Here is a 23,921-nt window from a genome sequence, read left to right on the forward strand (position 1 = left end):
ATATACACATGTATGTATGTATGTATGTATGGGTTCAGATGTGGTCGTGAGAACAACAGCTGGCCTGGTTTAAGAATTACCCATTCTTTTGGAAATATTGCCACAATTTAGTTGTTCCAAGATCCGGTTCCCGTCTATAAAGGTTTGGAAGCGTTTTACTATGGGGAAACCCAAAACAAATTTAGTTAAAATATTTGATAATTCGGAGGATTTTACATGACAGAAAATTCAATACACCACACACATTAAAAAATAAAACTTAACGAACTGTACGGGCTTAGAAGCGATGGGAATAATTCTTATAAATCATGGGTACAAAAGCCAGGATTTTACATGAATAAATAAATATAATTAAGGTCCTCAAATAAACATGTATATCATTGTTAATATTATTAGCACTATATTGAGCTTTTTAAAAAAATTGACAATTATCTATCCTTCAAAGTTTTGTGCATTTTCTTGTTCCGTTGAGCAAAACTCAGAATAACACAACAAAAAATTTAAAATATAAAAATGTGAGATAATCGTCAAAATCAGTTTCTCGATTGCCAGGCATCACAGAACGTTAACTGCAGCTTATTCCAAACTACGAGACAAAATAGCACTGTGTGAAAGTTGATGGACAATTTGTGGGCATCACTGCCAATTCTTCTAAGTGGGGAACTTAAATTCCTTTTATCATCTCTCTCCACTTCTGGTGGATCTGTGTAGTCGTGTGACCTGTAGTCTATCTGTTCGTCATAGAAAGGCTCTTTGGATCCAATGTTTGGGTTTATCATTCGGAAGTTCACCTGAAATCAGCAGTGGTTTTTTTTCCATTATATCACCCTCATAACCCCCCCCCCCCCCCCCCCCATTATGGTATATTTCCGGTAATGGGGGAACGATATGAACTAGGGGTTACACAAGGAGCTATCCCCTCTGGTTCGAAATAATAAGCGAAGAAACAAATCTAGAGGTTGAGAAAAAATAATACATTGGACTGGGACAAAAATTCGAAAGATAATATTACGGAATAGCAACACTATTTTCTACAAAACTCAATGTTGCAACATTGATCTGTAACTAAGACTTCGTAACAGAAAATTTATAGTATTACTTACATGAAATTTTTTCTGCAGGAGGTGATGTGGAGTACATCATGTAAAATGTCAACCGATGTATTGTTAAATATTACATATCTTACATTGTCAGCAGTGTTATTAAACAATCGTTTGTTGCATAGTACTACCTGTCATCTATGTAAGCGAAAGCGATTCTAATTCTACTTCTGTCTGATGATAGTGTTAAAGTTAACTCAGTGTCTCATCGCTTTTACAGCCGCACGTAGCCGACGATTTAATTTTGAAAAAAATGTCAGTTCAACAAAAAAATTAATTTTCTGTACTAAACAAAAGTGATGTCCTTAAAAGTCTCTTATAAGGCTCTTGGAAGTAATGAACAACAAATGCGAATAATTATGTTCGAAAATGCAACGAAACAGAAATAACAGGAATCATAATTTGATAATATCTCTCTATCGAGTTAAAAATATTTATTAGTTCTTCAAAGACGAGATTCACTGGATTTTAAAAATCAAAATAAAGTAAAATTGCAGCAAGATTTTTTTTTAATCGCCAAGAATGTGCAAAAATCTCGAAAAACCACAGAAAGCTCTTGCTTCAATTCTCTTCAACATGAAGTTTGTGTACGTCTGTGACCAATATTGAGCACATTTAAGGGCACTTTCTGAAATTCATTGTTCCGACCCAACTTGTGGGGGGAGGAACTATATACTCAGATGGGTTTTTTTGTTCAGACAATTTAAGCCGATCGATATATTCATCGTAGAGAAATATGAGTGGCATCACTAAAATTCTCGTCCAGCGTAGAGTGCGGAATAAAACAGATTTTTTTAAATTTTGTTTTTTGAGCAGTTATCGAGATATGAAATTTTGTGTGAACACATGATGCTTGGCATGTTTTGTTCACTTTTAGCATAAAGTTTGTTCAAATTAAAATTTTTATCCATAGAAATATCAATTCAAAATTACATTTTAAAAATTAAATGAAACAATTTAGTGTTTCTAACAGGCGAAAGGCCATAAAAAGGCTTGTTTTTGTCTCATAGGGAAGTTTACTATCAAAAAATTTCGAAATCTATTTGAGAGCTGTTATTTTAAAAACCATTTCATATCTTTTTTTCAAGTCACCTTGAGACTGGTCACTTTTCAAATCAAAGTTCTGTTGATAACAAACCTCATTAACACTCAAATGATGCCCAATGAACGAATATTTCGTTTTCAAGGAATCGCTTATGTTTTTTATGGCGCCGACCATGATTTTTCGTAGTTTTCGTTTAAATTTTGATATTCTTTTTGAGGTTTTAGTAAAATTTGGTAGTCGTATGGCAAAGAATCGTTGACTAAAAGTGCAATATGTTTCTCCAAGAGCAGTAAGTGAACCGCTTTGGAAATTTAGATGCACAACTGATGGATGTTAAAACTTTAAGTATAATTTTTCGAAAAAAAATTTTTTTTGAACATTTAGAGATCTTAAGTTTGTTCTTGTGAACTCTAAGACAGTCTCACTATTCACAGAGCATACTTCTTTACTTCTTTTCTACTGCAACCAAAATTAAACTATTCTGTTTAAGGTTTTAATCTTCTAACTATTGTCTTTATGACATCGATGTTACAACTTTTCAAAGTTTTTAAAAGTCTTCGGTTATTTTTTTCACATTTTTGGCTCCTATTGAAATCTTATCACATTATCCAAAGTTTTAAAAATCCCATTGGCTTCAAGACGACGTTCAATTGATCACAGATAAAGTTTTCAAAGAAAAACGTATGGTTTTAATGGCCTCGACACTCTCTTGCACTTTTCTGCTGATTTTTTTTGGTTTTGCCGGTACTTGTTGTCTTCTCAGAGTCATAGGACTTATTGTGATGACTTATTGATGATTTTAAAATAAAAAAATGATTGCTTTCCCCTCGAGGCTCAATTTGTTCTAACTATTAATTCATTGACTTACGTTGAAAGCTATTGTATTTTATTTTATGGCTTTGGTATTACGACTTTTCTCAAAAAATTCGTGGTTTTAAATTATTAGGTCACATTTGTTGGTTGTTTTGAAGTCATAATAATGAAAAACAATAATTCCATTTTTTGTTGAAAAATGAAATGGGAATGAAAAAGTTTTTACTGAATGGTTCATTTTTTAACTGTTTCAAAACATTTCTCTCAACTTTTTTTCAATTTAGTTATTTTGCCTGCTTTTTATTCTTTATGTAGTCGTAAAATGCCAAGAAGTATCAAGGCTTCTAACTGAAGGTTGAAAGAATTAAGTTACTCAATGCAGTGGTTTCAAATCAAATAGCCTTAAAGTTTATGATATTATTTCTTTTCAAACATTTTTTAAAATTTTTAGTTTCTGTTTTCATACTTGTCATTTTTTATCTATTTTTCATCAATAGGCTCCATCCACTTCATTCCTATTAAAAATTTAGAGTTTTCACTGATATTACGTCGCAACTGATGTTTTGTCTGTTGGACAATATGCGTTTTTTTAAAAGTTTTGTTAGTGGTCAATATTTGTGTTCCTTTTCTCTTTTTAAGCAATTTCGCGTAGTATCAGGTCCCAATGATTTTCGAATGAAGTCTAAGTGAACGTAATTAATCAGATTGGTTTCGTAAAGACTTTCAATAAAAATTAATTGTTTTTAAGACTTTGGTTAATATTTGGTTTAAAAAAGTTGAATTTTGAATTTTGCCTCGTTATTGCTTCTTTTTGTCAACTCGTTACCCATTCTCATTAATGTAAAGTGGCATCTGCTTTGTTTTAACAAAAACAATTGTGTAGTGAGGGTTTTATCTTATTGTATTTCAAACGTTGTTACTAGAAGCTTTTAAGTTTAGATGTTGAATTTTTGCCATAGAAAATGTTTCTGTTTTTGGTAATTTTGTTGTTTGTTTTCCTCCCGGAGGCTAATGAACGGCCGACGTTTGGAGGCACGACATTATTTAATTAGTTTAGTAGTTTGTGTGACTGATTTTTTTTAAATTCAACGATCTGTTTTTGATTTTTTCTTCATTTGGTTGACAGTTAAGTGAAAAATGTAGATGAGCGGGGGCGGGTCGGAATATCATGTGCAAAAGCACATTAAAGAGCCTCCCTGTTTCAATTAAAATTCAAAAAAATTGGAAGCGCTCTTCAGTTTTATTTTTTTAATGCACTATCATACTAACTGAATGATTTATCCTTGGAATGAATTTCGAACTTTTGTTGTCCAATTTTTTCGTACTTGTTTTAAACCAATTTTCAAAAAACTGCTATGAACATGTTAATGTCCAACAATCAATCAATACATTGACTTTGATTGTGCGATGCAGAAATTGCCAATATTCTGAGCTTAAACTTAATTTTCGTTGCGCTGAAAAACTGAAAGATTAATTGTTAGCCAGTTTTGCAATAGAATGCTAACCCTTTTTCATTTTCAGTTGTTGCGGCTGCTCAAGAATCTCAGCGGAAACGATATATCACAGCCTGTTTCTTGAGATTTACTCCAGCTTGGTTCATCACAGAGTTCGGTTGACTAACAATCTCGTCGAAATAATAAGTCGCTCGGACGTATTTAAAGGACTGTAACATTAATTTGGTTGATTGAAGTTAAGAAAATCCTTAGTGATAGACAATGTTCAATCTCGTGCTGAAGTTTGTAAGAATTCAGCCAGTGTTAGTGATGTTGCTAGCTTCTCATCAAGTAAGCTCAACTAACTTACAACTCGCAAGATCTTAAGATCTAGCAAAAAAGACTAAAGTTGTTAAAGAATCAAATTTTAGTCAATCTGAGAGCCCACTGCTCTTGGTAACAGTTTCTAATGGTTCTAAATACAATTCGGTTTCACTAATCAAACAATTCGGTTAAAGTAAATAAGCAAATATTGATCATTTATAACATCATTGCTATTTGTTTCCGATTGGATAACCAAGAAAATGATTTAGGTCATTGTTTAGATAGTAAATGTCAAATTACTGCAATATTTACTTTTATTGACATAAACACGGATGGTTATTACGTGGCTATAAATGCCTCGAATATACGTTATTTGACCTCTGACGATTACCTTAATTATCATACAAAAAACGACTTAAGAAACTTAACAATAAACGACAAATAATACACAAATAACACACAAAAAACTGTGCTAATAGCCACACTTGTTGGTCTGATGCAATATTGTTTGTTGGGTCCATGAGTAGCTTAGAGGTAACCATAACCGTGTGCCATAACCTCGTGTTGCTCGGGTTTTCCATTCCAAAAATCGGTCCCAACTTGTAAAAATTTTCAGTTTTGACCATGTTTGAGTTTTGACAAATTCTAAGATTTTTCAGTTTCAAAGGTTTTTTTTTGCTGTCTGATGGCTTTTGTAGCTGATTTGAAGTGGCGGGAATATCGCCAGCCCTGTTTTCGACCTCGGAAACACCATCGTAAAATACTGGCGCTAACTTCACGACTGGCCGGTTTAGCTATGCATGTGCTATTCTGACTCTCGCTGATCTCACAAAACCATCGTTTCCAAAAAAAAGATCTCGATGATTCGTCCCAGTTTGTATTCACAGTGTTTCACAGTGTCATCAACTAGCCACACTAACTCGCCTTCTTTCAGGTTTCGCACATGTTCTTTTGACAACTTCGATCTTTGGTTCCATTGTTGAAGGTATTCACGAGTCCATCTTTTCCATATCATGTCGGCATATGCTTGAGCCGTTTTGAAAGATTTTTTCAGGTCACGGTGGCATTCACTGGATGGCATGAAAGGTGCACTCGCGTTCTCTCGTCCTAGCAAGAAATGATCTGGCGTGAATGCTGTCAAATCTTCAGGGTCGTCACTTACTGCTGTCAGGGGTCTTGCATTGAGTGTTTGTTCCACAAGACCCATTGTGGTGCTGAGTACCTCGTCGATGAGGCGTCGGTTGTCCAAGATTGCAATCAATACCTTCTTGCAACTTTAAACCAGTCTTTCCCAGATTCCACCAAAATGAGGAACTCCGGGAGGATTGAATTTCCAAACTGTGCAAAATCTTTTACTGTGCAAAGTCAATTTCTATCTTAGCTTTGTCCCACTCGTTCATGAATGCTTTCAGCTCGTTGGCTGCTCCAACGAAATTAGTTCCGTTGTCGCTGATGATGGTACTCGGGTAGCGACGTCTTGCAATGAATCTTGTCACAGCAGCTAGACATGACTCGGTGTCCAATGACTGTGCGACTTCGATGTGTACTGTTCTCCTTGTCAGGCAAGTAAAGAGGCAGCACCACCTTTTCAAGGCACGTCGTAGGAACTTCACTTCAAAGGGTCTGAAGTAGTCAACACCGATATGAGTGAATGGGAACACATGTTCATCAAGTTGTTCTGGGGGTACAGCCGTTTTTGGCGTTTCTGTGTCTGCATTTGATACATCTCGACTTGATTTTCCTTAATGCATTTCTTATTCCGATGACCCAGTACTCTTGTTGAAGCATATCTCTCACATATTCTGTGCCCTGATGTAGGTTGTCACGATGTGCTTTCTCCAACAGAACTTGTACGACTGGATATTTCGCGGTTAACAATATTGGGTGTTTTGCATTGTAATCAAGGTTTGAATGCTTCAGTCGGTCTTTCACTCTAATTGTTCCATTTTCCTCTATAGAGGGTGACAATTTGGCGGGGTTCATTGTTTTGGAGATTTCTTTACTCTTTGTTATCAACACTGAAACACTCGGGAAGCTTTCGGTTTGAACAAATCGAAACAGTATTTGTTCTGCTTGATGGATTTCGTCTGCTTTGAGGGGTCCCTTCTGCTTCGTCTTGAACCTCACGTAGTAGGAAACGAAGTTCCTAGTTCTGTTGAATGTACTGTATCGTTTCCAGTCAAATAATTGGTCTAGTTCAGTTTCTGTGGCTACACTACTAGTAACTTGCTCAGCTTCAGATTCGTTCACTTGGTACCACGGCTTTGGCCACCTTTCTTCATCTGTCTGGAGCCATGCCGGCCCGTTTAACCACCCGGATTCCTTGAGCCCTTCATTGAACATCCCTCTTGTGCCAATATCTGCTGGGTTTTCGATGCCTTTGACATGTCTCCATTGGTCCATTGAAGAGTTTTCCAGTAATTCTGCTGCCCTGTTGGCAACAAACACTTGCTGTTTCTTGTGAGCTGACCAATTCCACTGTAAGACTGTTGATGAATCGTTCCATTGATAAATTTTGTCAATTCTGACATCATGTTCCCTCAAAATCCGCCTCCAGAGACGAACCCCGTAGACTGCAGCTTGAAGTTATAACTTGGGAATTGTCGTGTGTCTGATAGGTGCTACACGGCATTTTCCTATCACATAGGTGAGTTTCAGCGTTGTTTCGTGTTGCAGATATGGCACGATGCACATCGCTTGTTCTGGAGCGTCTGTAAAAATGTGTAGTATCAAATTTGTACATCTGTTTTCGAAATATAGTCGATTCATCGACCTCGTCCTTATTTCTCTCAACTCAGAGCACCAATCACTGAATAGCTTTGAGTGTTCGGCTGACAACTCTTTGTCCCATGCTTTTCCCATTGCTGCCCAAATGCTTTTGAGTAGAAAACGCATTCTTATAGTGAGGTATGAGCATATCCCAAGTGAGCTGAACACTGCTGAGACAAAGGATAGGACAATTCTCTGAGTTTCTTTCGCTGGAACTTCTTGCTCAGTTCCACGACAGACTATGAGGCTATCTAAGTCTACATTCAAGTTCATTCCAAGGACTGATGATGATTGTAGTTAGGCCTGGAAAGTTTTCTCAATTTTCGTTGATCTGTCTGCCTCTGGGATTTGTGACTTGACTTCTCCGTCACTCGTTATCCATTTCATCAAATTGAATCCACCTTTGCTAAGGCTCTTTTTGACTTTCTGGCAGATTTCAATCGCTTCTTGGGGTGTTCTGACTGGCTTGCGGTAGCTGTTCATGTAGAAGTTGCGCTGGAAAGCTTTGACAAGAATGTCGTCGTTTTTCGCGATATCTTTCGCCGCTTGATGCAAGGCGTAATTTGCACAAGTCGGCGAGTTCTTCGCCCCAAAAACGTGTCATGTATGCTCGTAGACTTCTATTCTCTGCTCTGGATGTTCTCGCCAGAGAAATTGTAAGCATCGGTTGTCATCGTTTGGGACAGCAACTTGAAGAAACATCGCTTCTATGTCGGCTGAAAGTGCTATTTGATGTTCTCGGAAGCAAAAAGTAATTCCGATCAGACTCTGCAACAGGTCTGGTCCAGATAGAAGTTTGTCGTTGAGGGTTACACCTTGGTACTTTGCTGCTGCGTTGCACACTCTTCTAACTTTCTCGGCTTTGTGAGGGTTGATGACAGGATGATGTGGCAAGTACCACTGAAGCTTGTCTCTGGTTGCGTTCAGTTCAACCTGTTGGAGTTTGCGGACATAACCAGCTTTGACGTCAGTGTCAATGGTTTCCTGATAACGCTTTCGCAAAATATCATCTTTCTGTAGGCGTTGTTCTAGGGTCATGAGTTGCCCCATAGCAGAGTAGAAGTTATATGGTAAGTTCACTTCATCTTCTCGCCACAGAAGTCCAACGTCGTATCTTTCACCGGTGAATGGAGTTATTAGCTCCAATGTTTTGTTTGCTCTCTGTTCATCCTTCAAATGACCGGTGACATCACAATTTGAGGCGTAGGATTCGGTGTCCCACCATTTACTCAACTGGTTCGCTAATTTGTCCTCTGAAACTGAGGTTGCTGTTGTAGCAAGAGTTGCTGCCGGTTTCGCTGGTAGTGGACCACTTAATGCCCAGCCAATCTTTGATTTCACGGCTCATGGTGCAGCTGTGTCTTTTGACTTCTTGAAATCTAATGGGTGATGGATGTCGTATCAGTCTTGTCCAAGAATTTCTTGAAGTTCGTTTAGGTTGTAGCTCTGATTTGGCAAGTTCTTCAGATGTGGGTAGCGATCATTCAACCCTTGCAGATCTACAATCTGGTCACCCAACTTCAGTTTCTCGTGAACATAGAATAGCACTTTCATCAATGGTCGAGACTTCTCGTGCGCTGAATTCGCTATCGGCACTATTTCCATCTTGACATCTTGTCATCCGTGAATACCTGCTACAGACAAAGACGTTTTACTGCCTTGCAGCTGCAGTGTAGATACAATTGACTTGTCCACTAATGTGATTGAGGATCCCGTATCACACATTGCCACCACGCTCAGGCTGTGGTTTCCATTCACCAGCTTTACAGGCACTACAGGGAGTCCTCCTTGTGTGATCATTGTTGCTACTGCTGTCGTAGCTTCTGAGGCACTTGTTGTAGCCTCCTTCTTTAGGAAGTCACTGTGCAAAAATTTGTTGTGTCGACGTCCACAATTGGGCACGCTGCAAGTTCTGCATTTGCAATTCTTTGAACGATAACTGGGTCTCAGGCAATTGAAACACAGTCTGAAGTTCTGCACATGTTCTCGTCGTGCATTTAGCTTCATTGATTTGAATTTCTCGCAACTCCAGATTGCGTGCAGTCCATCTTTGAGTGGACAATTTGAATTCCTTGGTTTGGTAGTATCATCAGCATTGGATGCAAAAGTACTAGTTTTCGGTTTCTTACGGTTTTTAAACTTAGGGTTTGTTTGTGCTAACAAGTCTTCATGTATGAAAGCAGTTGATTCTAACCAGTCGTTGGAAACAATCAAGTTTGCTGCTAGTAGTCGATGATCCTGTAGATGTCGTAGCCACTGCTCATTCAGCTGATGGGAAAGTTTTGTGGTCGCTGAACTCAGAACTCTCCGACTCCATATCATGCTGAGATCCGAGTCGAATCAAAACGTTAACGGTTTTTGTGACTACGTTTGAAAATTGAACGATGCTACTGGAATCATGGTGTCTAACTGGAGGATGTGTGTATACCTTCTTGAGTTGAGATTCAACAATGACTTGCCAAACTGTTTGCAGAGAATTTCCCAGGCTTGATAGTATGCCTGTGAGCTGAAACCCAGTCCAGAAATTGCAGCTTTCGCCTGACCAGTGAGGCTAATCTTCAGATAATGCGTCTTCTCAGTATCGCTCAGCCGCTTTTGATGCACAATGACATCGAAAAGTTCTGCCCATTCGGGCCACTCCAAGGGGTCTCCTGAGAGTTCCGTTAGCTTGAGTTTTGGTAATCCTCTTGGGTCAGCGCTCGGTTGGTAAATTACTTGTGGGGTAACTTGGCTCGCCGTTGCTTGGTTTTGGTTTTCAATCGATCTGTTGCGAGAGTTCTGCTTGGGACTCTGGTTTCTCTGCCTGTTTTGGGACGCTGACGGTCCTTATTGCTGGAAAGTCGTCTTGGACAAAAACGTCTGTGGTTATGTTACCCTAATTGATTTAGGGATTTCTGGTTTCTTGAGAATACTCGAATCTTGCAGTTGCGCTGAGAAAAGTCCTGCACCCGGTTGGAACAACGATGTAGTTTTCGGGTAGGCGCTGAAACGTTTGTTACCTCTCTCCTGTGTGACATTTTTAGGAGGGTCGATTACAACATTGGCAGATAGTGGTCGACTTTGCTCTTCGTCGGCTTCAGCTTTCTTTCTTTCGTTTTCGAGCTCTCGTTCATGTTGTCGCAAACGTAGCTCTTCTTGTTGTTTTTGTAACTTTAGACGTAAGTCCTGTTCTTGTTGTTCTTTTCGTCGACATAGTTCCATTTCTTCATGCTCCTGCTCTAACTCCAACTGCCGCTCTCGCAGTCGTTGCTCTGTTTCTTTCTCAGCTCTTAGGTTTTTGAGCTCCATTTCGTCAACCTGTCGTCTTCTCGATGATCGCAAGTTGGCAATACTGGGTTGTTTTCTGCTTCCTTGTGTAGCAAAATGACTTGAAGAGAACTCGACGTTCTCTTCAGCGTTCTCTACAGCTCCATTCCCTGTATCAATTACGGTCTCGTTTGGGTCTTTATCACCAGCCGATAAGGATGACACTAACGATGTTTGGTTCCCACAATCCTTGCTCTGCCCGTACTGCTTGATCAGGTCGCGATAGCGACTCCTACAATTGCTCAAATCCACAAGCTCTTGGGAGCGATATTCTTGCTTTATCGTTTGAATCGATTCTGCGTAGATTTCATATAGTTTTTCGACAATCGTTCCACCGGATTACACAATGTCTGTTTTTCGGAGTCGCTTAAGTATTCAGATTTTAACTTTTCCTCCAAAATTGCTAATTCACTCTCAATTGAGCGAGCAGCTTTCACTGTTTTGTATGCTCGAAATGTGTCTTCATAATAACCGACGAATTCTGTGCGAAACTTTCCAATGCCTCGGAGAAAAGGTACTTCGTCAACTACCCATAACAAATCTTTGCTCTTTTCTTCTAACATACGCTTGGTGTCATTGTCGAAAACCTCTAAATACTTTGGTTTTAATGGTAACCTTTGCTGTTTTCTGCTGGCTTCTAACTTGTCGTACGTCTCGAAGAAGACACGATATGCACTTTCGGCAGTCATTGTTTTGTTTTGTGTCAGGTGGACTTCTTGCTCGGTGAGGCGTCTGTATGACAATTTGATTAGGTCAGCTTCCTCCTTCTCTGACGTCTTCAGTTGACCACTCGATCAATCAATGTTTTTCAGTGTCTACTGCGACTTTTGCTGGCCTTCGTAGAGATATCGAAGATTCGTTGCTGATCGTGTTCTTGTTGATGTCCGGATCGGCGGACCAAATGTTGCGGCTGCTCAAGAATCTCAGCGGAACCGATATATCACAGCCTGGTTCTCGAGTTTTACGCCGGCCTGGTTCTTCACAGGGTCCGATTGACTAACGATCTCGTCGAAATAATTAGTCGCTCGGACGTATTTAAAGGACTGTAACTTTAATTTGGTTGATTGAAGTTAAAAATCCTTAGTGGTAGTATATGTGCAATATAGTGCTGATGTTTGTAAGGCTTCAGCCAGTGTTAAGGATGTTGCTAACTTCTCGTCAAGTAAGCTCAACTAACTTACAACTCGCAAGATCTTAAGATCTAGCAAAACTTAGCAAAAAAGACTAAAGTAGTTAAAGAATCAAATTTTAGTCAATCTGAGAGCCAACGGCTCTTGGTAACAGTTTCTAATGGTTCTAAATACAATTCGGTTTCACTAATCAAACAATTCGGTTAAAGTAAATAAGCAAATATTGATCATTTATAACATCATTGCTACTTGTTTCTGATCGGTTAATCAAGAAAATGATTTAGGTCAATGTTTACATTGTAAATGTCAAATTACTGCAATTTTTACTTTTACGGATGGTAGTTACGTGGCTCTAAACGCCTTGAATATACGGTATTTGACCTTTAATGATCACCTAAAATATCATAAAATTAACAACTTAAGGAATTTATAAATAAACGACAAAATATCGAAAAATGCCATTTTTGCACCATATAGGTGCTAATAGCCCCACTTGTGGGTCTGATGCAATAACGGTCGTTGGGTCCATGAGTAGCTTAGAGGTAACCCTAACCGTGTGCCATAACCTCGGGTTGCTCGGTTTTCACTTCCAAAAATCGGGGGATGAACAAAATTTCGGTCCCAACTTGTGGAAATTTTCAGTTTTGACCATGTTTGAGTTTTGACAAATTCTAAGTTTTTTTTCAGTTTCAAAGGTTATTTCTTGCTGTCTGGTGGCTTTTGTGGCTGATTTGAATTGACGTCAACATCAGTAATGTTCTGAGACTGAGATTTTGTGTACGTGCATTGTTTTTCTCATTTGGTTTGTCGCTTACGAGCAGTTTTGCATCTTGGCAGCTTTTGCAGCTTTGTCTGTCTATTATTTTATTTACCTTATTCCTTGTTGGATTAACAGAATTTCCTGTCAAAAATGAACTTGACGTCCAAAAAATGAACACAATACACAAAATAAATCTTTCATCGAATCTTGCCGTTCTTGAAAAACCAATGAAAGTAGTTCTTCTGAAAATCAAGCAGATCCCTTCTGCTCATGTCGTTAAGTGTCAGACGATGCATATCTATCATAACTAAATTCCATGTTTCAAAGTTTTTTTGCATTATTTACCAATAATTGCAATTTCCCCCGCTTGCCTGTTGAACATTAAAAATCAAACTCACCCATTAACTATATTATAATAAAGACTTTGGGTGCTTTCACATTGAGTAATATTGACACGTATCCAAAATAGTTAGTTAGAAAAAACTGTTAATCGTAATGATTTGCATTACGTGGTCAATGTCCGGAAAGGCATTTTTCGATAAATTTTGCGTCCTTGGAAACAATGCCTCTTTGAGCAAGTAATTAGCCTAAAACTTTACTTCCCAAAATTTGTTAATAATTACTTGAGCCCAAATTCAAAGACTTAACTGTTGAGTACATCAAAATTTGTACAGTAGTGAACAGTGTTATCAAAATTTCGAAAGGACTAATTGCCTTCTTAATCCAGAGTATTTATTGAGAGGAATATTTTTGAAATTAATCAACAACTAGGCTTTCTTTCATTTCGCTAATTAGATACTGTAACGTTGGAAAAGGGATAACTTTAAGCAAATTTTAACTTAATTAGCCTATAGTGTCACTCGTTTCCACACACGCTTGCAACTCTAATCTTAAAACGAGGGTCGTGAAAAAGCCCGCCGACACAATCGAGTATGTATTGGCCACGCGATGTGATAACCTTTTTAATATTGATATTTTTGTCAGCATTGTACTTGTACGTGGAATCATCAGTGTCCCAAATTTCAACATGTAGTTTGGTGGAGTCGATTATCTCATTGCTCGATCCAGTCCCTTCATTTGTGACTTCCACCTGGAGTCGACCGATGTTCGCTTTCCCACCTCCACCTCCTCCGCTTTCTGTTCCATTTTTGTCTTCCTGGCAAAAAATCGTACTTACCTCTAAGCAGGGATCTAAAAACTGATTATTTCATGATTCCAAATATATCCGATAACCCGCTTGTTCTGATTCATTTTTGTTCCGCGCCAAATTTCAAAATGAAGTTAAGCTTATGGACAGTTTATAGTTGTTTGTTTTTCAAACTTTTGAGATTACTCGTATAATTTCTGAAGCCGTTTCTGTTATTTATCAAGTGTTATCGGTGGTGATTGACAATCAAAACCTGAGCAACAGTTGTTTTCCATAAGAATAGATACTTCCAAAGTTTTTCGGCTAACTTGTTATCTTGACTCAATGATGAAGGCAAGCTACTTTGAGGCACATATTTTTGATCTAGGTTTTTATCTAGATCCAGGCTGATTGCAGTTACTTTTTACATTTTGATATCAAAAAATTAGTTTAATAAACGAGATTCACACTTGGCAGTTAAAAAATTACACATTCTCCTGTCTTCTTTGTTGCTGTATGTTATCTTCTTTAAAAAAGTTTTAAAACTCTTTTGGTTGTTTGTTTTGTTTCGCAATTTTTCTGTTTCAAACTTACTTATTCAAAATATTGTCCGCAATTCTTAGGTTGACGAAGTATGAAAAAACAGAATAGCTCAAAATCTTGATCGATAAAAAAAGGTTGAAGGTAAAGCAAGAAAATATCGTCAAAAATTGATCTCGCTGAGAAACTTTTTGGAGCCACTAATCTGTTTGAAACTTAGTACAACAAGGCGGCTCGGTAATGTGCGATGGCACATAAAGTTCCGACCCCGCCCATCCACAATTTTGGCATAATTGTCTACCAAATGAGGAAAAGATAGAAAAACCCAAAAATTATTTTTTGGGAATCCCAAAAAACCCAAAAAAGGCACAAGTAAGTTTCAACAAAGTTGTGTATGAACGATACGATAGCCTCCAAAGCAAACAAATCAGTGGAGTAAAAAATGATGCTTTAGATTGCCGAGATATGCCAATATTAAGAAAGCGAGTTAAGACGAAGAGCGAAATCAAACAACAACAACAACAAACATTAATTACATCAAAAAATTTATGTCCGTTTTAAAAAACGAAATTTAATAACACAGTCAAAGTAGCGTCAAATCAAGCGAAACTGAACAAAATAACTTATAAATTACCAGAAAATATATGGGACCAGTCCATAAAAGGATTTGGTAACAAATCGACAAAAAAGAACAAAAACAGTAAAGTTAAAAAATTCGCTTATTTTTTCGAAACAATTAACTTCAAAGTAATGAAAACTATTAGAAATCAAGTAAAATATCCCTAAGGTTTACGATTACCAATGCTTCTATAGAAGGGCATAAGGACCATTCCTTATTTATTTTTTTAAGCGGCTAAAAGAATAACAAAAAAAACAGCAAACAAAAATAATTCAATTGAAACTTGCCGGAAAACGCTGTCAAAACCGTCGAGCCATATTTTGGCCCTCAAAATTTATTAATTTGCGCCTTCTTCAAAAAGAAACAATGTAGTATGCAGCAATTCATTAGTGAGACTAGATAACAAGTAGACAAAAAAGCGAAGGTCAAAAGTATGTAATACTTTTGATTTTTTTCCGAAATAAAAATGCATCCAAGGTCAAGAAAGACATTAAAAACAAAAGAACTATTTAAATAGGGTCATTTATTCAAAAGAAGCTCTCGAGATCTGATGTTATCCAGAATATTGCGTCTTCAACAAGAACGTCAAATATGAAAAAAAATCAAATTAATTTACTTTTTTTATGAAAAACCTGTGTCGAAGCCAGTAAGGTCATAACGAATTCTTTAAAAATAGATTTTAGGACAGCAATCCCTTTTGACACCTTCCCTTGACACCCATAATGTCATATTAGACCTATTATTAACTAAAGAGATTAGGTAACAAAAAGATAAATAAAATGAACAAAATTGCGAAGTTAAATTTTTTTTTAGTTTTGGAAAACGATTTTTTTCAAAATCATGAAAGCCATCAGCTATCTACTAATATCAGAATATCGGCTCATCTATAAGTCCATGAAAAAGCAATGAAACCTATCACTATACACGAAATTTCATAGGACCGGAACGACAAAGTGAAAATGACAGTTAAAGACAAAATTAAAAAATTCAATTAATTTCTTCAAGAAAGAGGTGTCGAGGCCGTAAAAACGATAATCTATATCATTCAAGATTTTAAATTATGTTCAATTGTGCCTTATTTGGAACGCTAATAATGTGATATGAGAACTGTCAATAATGTGATAATGTGACAAAACTAGAAAACGTGAAAAATTGGCAAATATCTAAAAACAAAAAAAAATCTGAAATCTAGTAGTATCAAAGCCAGAAAACAATACCTTTAGGCTTAAAACCGCAACCGAGACTGAACTTTAAATCAGTAGTAAGAAGAAGCTTTCTTTCTTTGCTGACACTAAGCTAGAACTTGAACAAATTAAGAAAAAAAAAGAGGAAAAGTTAATTAAGCCATTATTTATTCAAAAATCATTTTTTTCTAAAAGTCCAAAAAGGACCATTCAAGTAAAAAAAATAAGCTTTGAGCTGCTTAGGAAGCCAATTGGACCTATCACTCCTGAGCTTTGATTTGTTGTGTTCTGTTCTTTAATATTTGAAAAAGGTCTTATTTTTTCAAAAAAGACCGACTGATTACAATCCGATTTCTTTTTGGATTGTAACAGTCCAAGATTGGCCCAAAACTAGCCCTGCTAATGCCTATTGTCCTCTAGGACAACTGATATTTCGAGTGTTGTAGATATAGATAATTTGTTAGTTGAAAACTCAAAAATAAATCAGCTTTTTTGATAATCAACGAGTAAAGTTAGCAAAAAACGGCGAAGTTTTAATTACAGAGCACTCGCAGCGGACGCTGAAGCAGGAGTAGCCCTCTTTTGAGTCTAAAAAGGTTGTGTGATTGCTGTTTGGGAGTGTACTGCCGGCTTTTCTAATCAAAGTGGACTAAAGTAGCTTATTTCGCGCTGTTTTTGATGAAAAAGGCTGAATTTTGAAATATTTATCCAGAATTTTTGACCACAAAAATTTAATCAAAACAATCAACAATGCTTGTTTGTCTTTAAAAATGAAATCAATGACACTATTCTTAAAAATTTTAACAAATTTTAGCGAAATTGGCGAAAATTTAGGCAAAAATTCCGGAAAATGTGAATAAAAACAATGTGAATTCACTAATTTTCTCAGAAGTTTAAACCTCGATAACTCCCTGTAGAAAACGAAAATTTGAAAAATCTTTTTAATTCCATATTCTACGCTGGACGAGCTTTCTGATGATACCAGTCTCAACTCTCTAAGATGAATATATCGATCGGCAAAAATTCACGGAACAAAAAAAACCCATTTGAGTATATAGTTCCTCCCCCCTCAAGAGGGTCGGAACAAAAAGCAGCTTCAGAGTTTGGATGATATCTGTGTAGAAAGTTAAGTCTGGATTAGGTTTGAAACTTCCTACAGTATATATGTGAAAGGGGGACTATGCAGGTACAAGCACTGTGAAAATAAACCAGTTCTGGATTCGCAGCAACATTTTTTACTTGCAAGCCTAGTGTGCTTCTTATTTAAACCAACTGATCTTAAACTCTCTAACTTGGGCATCTGTTATAACCCATTCTCACGTTCTTTCTTGTTCCTCAAATCTTCATTTCTCTAGCCAAATATAAGTTGAATAAGTGCAGTTTCTTTTCAAGCTATGTCAATCTTATCTGATGCACAAACTGCAATAGGTTGTTCTCTCTCAACCTTCCAACGATATGAGAGAAAAACTCCGTCATTTTGAATATTACAGACTTTGTTGGAGTTTGTCTGCCACGGACATACTCTTATTAGTCGTTTTGTTGCTTAAATGATCAGCAAAACCAAGTCCTTTCTCATATGAGAGAATAATTATTCAGAAAGAAAGGAACGCAAGAATTTTCAGAATTCATTAAACGGGATTTTACACAAACCCAAAGTTGACTGACTATAAAAAGAAAATTTTTAAAAATCAAACATACTGCCAAAATCAAAGTTTTCCATTACATTCAATGATTATTTCAGCCTTAATAATCCATACAGTGAAATGAAAATTGAGATATATTCGTTAGATTCTCATATGATTTTAGGTAATTAAACGTTTAGATATGTAGAATTTTGCATAAATGATGTTTCAAAAATTTAAGCTTTTGATAAAACTAGATTGAAAAATGAAGACTTTTTATGTCTTGTAAAAATGTAGCTGAATGTTTTCATTCCATTATGTCATTTCATAAGTGTAACAGATTTACAAGATTTATGTTCACCTGTAGAGGAACTATTTGTTTTTTTTGGTGACCTCGAAAAAAGCATTTCCGTAAAAATTCCGCCAACATTTTAACAATAATGCCTAGCCTGTGGTGAGGTTATGGAAATAAGAACAATCATGTGCGCTCCATTAAAAAATTGGCCCTGATGAGGAGAAGTTAATGCTTGAATCAAATATGTGAGAATTTGGTCGAACTATCGGAAGTATCCAAAATTATTAAATTAATGGGAAGTTTCATTAAATTTATTGTACATAATTATACATTCATAAATTTTTATTTCACATTTTTTTCTTAGGTAATCATTTTTACAAGCAAAGATGGGGCAGAAAGAACGCTGATCTGAGAGCTGACAATAGGCCTTATGGCAATAACTTATCGGATATATTCTGTTTCGCCCCCCAGTGTTTTTATGACCCCCAGTTACAAACTATATGTTGTTATATAGCACGTTACTATGTAAGAAAATGGCACGTGCGCCTGGGGGTCATAAAAGGTTTATGCTCACTAAGCTGGGGGGGGACAGAATAGATTCAACTTGTCAACATACCTTAGTGATCCCCTTTTCCACTTGAAAATCCCGAAGAGCACTTTCAACTGCCACTCACATGCAATCGTGCAATAGAAGCTGCAATGCATTGCACAAGTCACGGAACCCACTGTACTTATTTTCATTCACTTTTCTAACTTCGCCCAAAAACAGCTGCCATTCGTTCACGACTGTAGATGCCCAAGTTGCAAGACCGAACAAAGTTTTGCCCACTTTTGTCAAACAAATTAGTGGAGTAAAAATTGATGCTTTAGATTGCCGAGATATGCCAATATTAAGAAAGCGAGTCAAGACGAAGAGCGAAATCAAACAACAACAACAACAGCAAACATTAATTACATCAAAAAATTTATGTCCGTTTTAAAAAACGAAATTTAATAACACAGTCAAAGTAGCGTCAAATCAAGCGAAACTAAACAAAATAACTTATAAATTACCAGAAAATATATGGGACCAGTCCATAAAAGGATTTGTTAACAAATCGACAAAAAAGAACAAAAACAGTAAAGTTAAAAAATTCGCTTATTTTTTTGAAACAATTAACTTCAAAGTAATGAAAACTATTAGAAATCAAGTAAAATATCCCTAAGGTTTACGATTACCAATGCTTCTATAGAAGGGCATAAGGACCATTCCTTATTTATTTTTTTAAGCGGCTAAAAGAATAACAAAAAAAACAGCAAACAAAAATAATTCAATTGAAACTTGCCGGAAAACGCTGTCAAAACCGTCGAGCCATATTTTGGCCCTCAAAATTTATTAATTTGCGCCTTCTTCAAAAAGAAACAATGTAGTATGCAGCAATTCATTAGTGAGACTAGATAACAAGTAGACAAAAAAGCGAAGGTCAAAAGTATGTAATACTTTTGATTTTTTTTCGAAATAAAATTGCATCCAAGGTCATGAAAGACATTAAAAACAAAAGAACTATTTAAATAGGGTCATTTATTCAAAAGAAGCCTTCGAGATCTGATGTTATCCAGAATATTGCGTCTTCAACAAGAACGTCAAATATGAAAAAAAAATCAAATTAATTTACTTTTTTTATGAAAAACCTGTGTCGAAGCCAGTAAGGTCATAACGAATTCTTTAAAAATAGCTTTTAGGACAGCAATCCCTTTTGACACCTTCCCTTGACACCCATAATGTCATATTAGACCTATTATTAACTAAAGAGATTAGGTAACAAAAAGATAAATAAAATGAACAAAATTGCGAAGTTAAAATTTCTTTTAGTTTTGGAAAACGATTTTTTTTCAAAATCATGAAAGCCATCAGCTATCTAATAATATCAGAATATGGGCTCATCTATAAGTCCATGAAAAAGCAATGAAACCTATCACTATACACGAAATTTCATAGGACCGGAACGACAAAGTGAAAATGACAGTTAAAGACAAAATTAAAAAATTCAATTAATTTCTTCAAGAAAGAGGTGTCGAGGCCGTTATAACGATAATCTATATCATTCAAGATTTTTAATTATGTTCAATTGTGCCTTATTTGGAATGCTAATAATGTGATATGAGAACTGTCAATAATGTGATAATGTGACAAAACTAGAAAACGTGAAAAATTGGCAAATATCTAAAAACAAAAAAAAAATCTGAAATCTAGTAGTATCAAAGCCAGAAAACAATACCTTCAGGCTTAAAACCGCAACCGAGACTGAACTGTAAATCAGTAGTAAGAAGAAGCTTTCTTTCTTTGCTGACACTAAGCTAGAACTTGAACAAATTAAGAAAAAAATAGAGGAAAAGTTAATTAAGCCATTATTTATTCAAAAATCATTTTTTTCTAAAAGTCCAAAAAGGACCATTCAAGTAAAAAAATAAGCTTGGAGCTGCTTAGGAAGCCAATTGGACCTATCACTCCTGAGCTTTGATTTGTTGTGTTCTGTTCTTTAATATTTGAAAAAGGTCTTATTTTTTCAAAAAAGACCGACTGATTACAATCCGATTTCTTTTTGGATTGTAACAGTCCAAGATTGGCCCAAAACTAGCCCTGCTAATGCCTATTGTCCTCTAGGACAACTGATATTTCGAGTGTTGTAGATATAGATAATTTGTTAGTTGAAAACTCAAAAATAAATCAGCTTTTTTGATAATCAACGAGTAAAGTTAGCAAAAAACGGCGAAGTTTTAATTACAGAGCACTCGCAGCGGACGCTGAAGCAGGAGTAGCCCTCTTTTGAGTCTAAAAAGGTTGTGTGATTGCTGTTTGGGAGTGTACTGCCGGCTTTTCTAATCAAAGTGGACTAAAGTAGCTTATTTCGCGCTGTTTTTGATGAAAAAGGCTGAATTTTGAAATATTTATCCAGAATTTTTTACCACAAAAATTTAATCAAAACAATCAACAATGCTTGTTTGTCTTTAAAAATAAAATCAATGACACTATTCTTAAAAATTTTAACAAATTATAGCAAAATTGGCGAAAATTTAGGCAAAAATTCCGGAAAATGTGAATAAAAACAATGTGAATTCACTAATTTTCTCAGAAGTTTAAACCTCGATAACTCCCTGTAGAAAACGAAAATTAAAAAAAATCTTTTTAATTCCATAATCTACGCTGGACGAGCTTTCTGATGATACCAGTCTCAACTCTCTACGATGAATAAATCGATCGGCAAAAATTCACGGAACAAAAAAAACCCATTTGAGTATACAGTTCCTCCCCCCTCAAGAGGGTCGGAACAAAAAACAGCTTCAGGGTTTGGATTATATCTGTGTAGAAAGTTAAGTCTGAATTAGGTTTGAAACTTCCTACAGTATATATGTGAAAGGGGGACTATGCAGGTACAAGTACTGTGAAAATAAACCAGTTCTGGATTCGCAGCAACATTTTTTACTTGCAAGCCTAGTGTGCTTCTTATTTACACCAACTGATCTTAAACTCTCTAACTTGGGCATCTGTTATAACCCATTCTCACGTTCTTTCTTGTTCCTCAAATCTTCATTTCTCTAGCCAAGTATAAGTTGAATAAGTGCAGTTTCTTTTCAAGCTATGTCAATCTTATCTGATGCACAATTTGCAATAGGTTGTTCTCTCTCAACCTTCCAACGATGTGAAAGAAAAACTCCGTCATTTTGAATATTACAGACTTTGTTGGGGTTTGTCTGCCATGGACATACTCTTATTAGTCGTTTTGTCGCTTAAATGATCAGCAAAACCAAGTCCTTTCTCATATGAGAGAATAATTATTCAGAAAGAAAGGAACGCAAGAATTTTCAGAATTCATAAAACGGGATTTTACATAAACCCAAAGTTGACTGACTATAAAAAGAAAATTTTTAAAAATCTAACATACTGCCAAAATCAAAGTTTTCCATTACATTCAATGATTATTTCAGCCTTAATAATCCATACAGTGAAATGAAAATTGAGATATATTCGTTAGATTCTCATATGATTTTAGGTAATTAAACGTTTAGATTTGTAGAATTTTGCATAAATGATGTTTCAATAATTTAAGCTTTTGATAAAACTAGATTGAAAAATGAAGACTTTTTATGTCTTGTAAAAATGTAGCTGAATGTTTTCATTCCATTATGTCATTTCATAAGTGTAACAGATTTACAAGATTTATGTTCACCTGTAGAGGAACTATTTGTTTTTTTGGTGACCTCGAAAAAAGCATTTCCGTAAAAATTCCGCCAACATTTTAACAATAATGCCTAGCCTGTGGTGAGGTTATGGAAATAAGAACAATCATGTGCGCTCCATTAAAAAATTGGCCCTGATGAGGAGAAGTTAATGCTTGAAGCAAATATGTGAGAATTTGGTCGAACTATCGGAAGTATCCAAAATTATTAAATTAATGGGAAGTTTCATTAAATTTATTGTACATAATTATACATTCATAAATTTTTATTTCACATTTTCTTCTTAGGTAATCATTTTTACAAGCAAAGATGGGGCAGAAAGAACGCTGATCTGAGAGCTGACAATAGGCCTTATGGCAATAACTTATCGGATATATTCTGTTTCGCCCCCCAGTGTTTTTATGACCCCCAGTTACAAATTATATGTTGTTATATAGCACGTTACTATGTAAGAAAATGGCACGTGCGCCTGGGGGTCATAAAAGGTTTATGCTCACTAAGCTGGGGGGGGGGGGGGGACAGAATAGATTCAACTTGTCAACATACCTTAGTGATCCCCTTTTCCACTTGAAAATCCCGAAGAGCACTTTCAACTGCCACTCCCATGCAATCGTGCAATAGAAGCTGCAATGCATTGCACAAGTCACGGAACCCACTGTACTCATTTTCATTCACTTTTCTAACTTCGCCCAAAAACAGCTGCCATTCGTTCACGACTGTAGATGCCCAAGTTGCAAGACCGAACAAAGTTTTGCCCACTTTTGTGTCAAAATCGTCCTGCACGTACCCAAATTCCCACGTGAACGCTTTATTAATGTCAGTGTTCATTGTGACAATCATAACTGATTGAAAAATGGCTCCCATTTTTTTCATAACTTCAAAAATATCATTTTTCTCTGTATTATTTCCGGTGTTATTATTGTTGGTCAAATTATTTTTCACAAATGATTCGCGAAACTTGTTAAGCATTTCTTTTCCGGATATTTTTCCTTTCAGGCTGGACCTGAAAGATTCCGCGGAAGTTTTTGTGTTCTTGATATTTGCAGTTTTTTCCAGGAGTTGAGTGAAGTTCCTTAAAATAACTTGTGAGGTTTCGTTCACTCCTTGACTCGAAAGAAAGGAGAACAGGTGCGGCATTCTGACGTAAACATTACCTAGATTCAAAAAAGGACAGAATAAAATTTTGTTCTACGCTGGTGAGAGCATTATGTTGCAAACAAAGAAAAAGGGAAAGAATTTATTTATCCATTATTCACTTATTACAAAACAAATTATACGAAAAATTCCAAGTTTACTGACGGAAACGAATAATGAGATCACTGATATCTTCTATTCCCGAGTTGAAATTTCTTTGATTTCATACAAGGATCAGATAAGATTTCATACTGTCCAAACTTGATTTCTTAGTATGATCCTTGTATGAAACCAAAAAATCATATATGGTCATTTTATAACTAACAAAAATTCATAGAAATCGTATATGACCTAATATGATGGATCTTTTCAACAATTGCCCCCCTTTTGCAAAAGGGGGCCTATTCTTGAATAAAATTTAAGCGGGCGATTTATTAACCAATCAGAGACGACTAAACTTTCCGTGTATGCTCATACTGTGTTAAACTGGATAGAATAAAGTG

General features: G+C 36.1%; 1 protein-coding gene across 1 annotated transcript; it reads right to left on the minus strand.

The window, feature by feature from the left end:
- Nucleotides 1-150: 150 nt before the first annotated feature.
- LOC142355132 (uncharacterized) lies at nt 151-23,468 on the minus strand. The gene is made up of 3 exons (XM_075407391.1): nt 22,831-23,468; nt 13,639-13,836; nt 151-791 (listed from the first exon to the last, which is right to left on the minus strand). The coding sequence occupies exons 1-3, from the start codon at nt 23,419-23,421 to the stop codon at nt 534-536; spliced, it is 1,047 nt and encodes a 348-aa protein (XP_075263506.1). The 5' UTR covers nt 23,422-23,468; the 3' UTR covers nt 151-533.
- Nucleotides 23,469-23,921: the final 453 nt, after the last annotated feature.

Source organism: Convolutriloba macropyga, unplaced genomic scaffold (assembly GCF_964194025.1).
Source record: "Convolutriloba macropyga unplaced genomic scaffold, txConMacr16.3 SCAFFOLD_3571, whole genome shotgun sequence".
NCBI lineage: Eukaryota > Metazoa > Xenacoelomorpha > Acoela > Convolutidae > Convolutriloba > Convolutriloba macropyga.

Excerpts from the sequence above, each read along its gene's own strand:
- LOC142355132 (XM_075407391.1), bottom strand. The coding sequence starts at position 23,421 with ATGCCGCACCTGTTCTCCTTTCTTTCGAGTCAAGGAGTGAACGAAACC. Across the intron at positions 13,837-22,830 it reads TGGAAAAGGGGATCACTAAG|GAAGACAAAAATGGAACAGA; the intron begins GTATGTTGACAA and ends ATTTTTTGCCAG. Across the intron at positions 792-13,638 it reads AAAATATCAATATTAAAAAG|GTGAACTTCCGAATGATAAA; the intron begins GTTATCACATCG and ends TGCTGATTTCAG.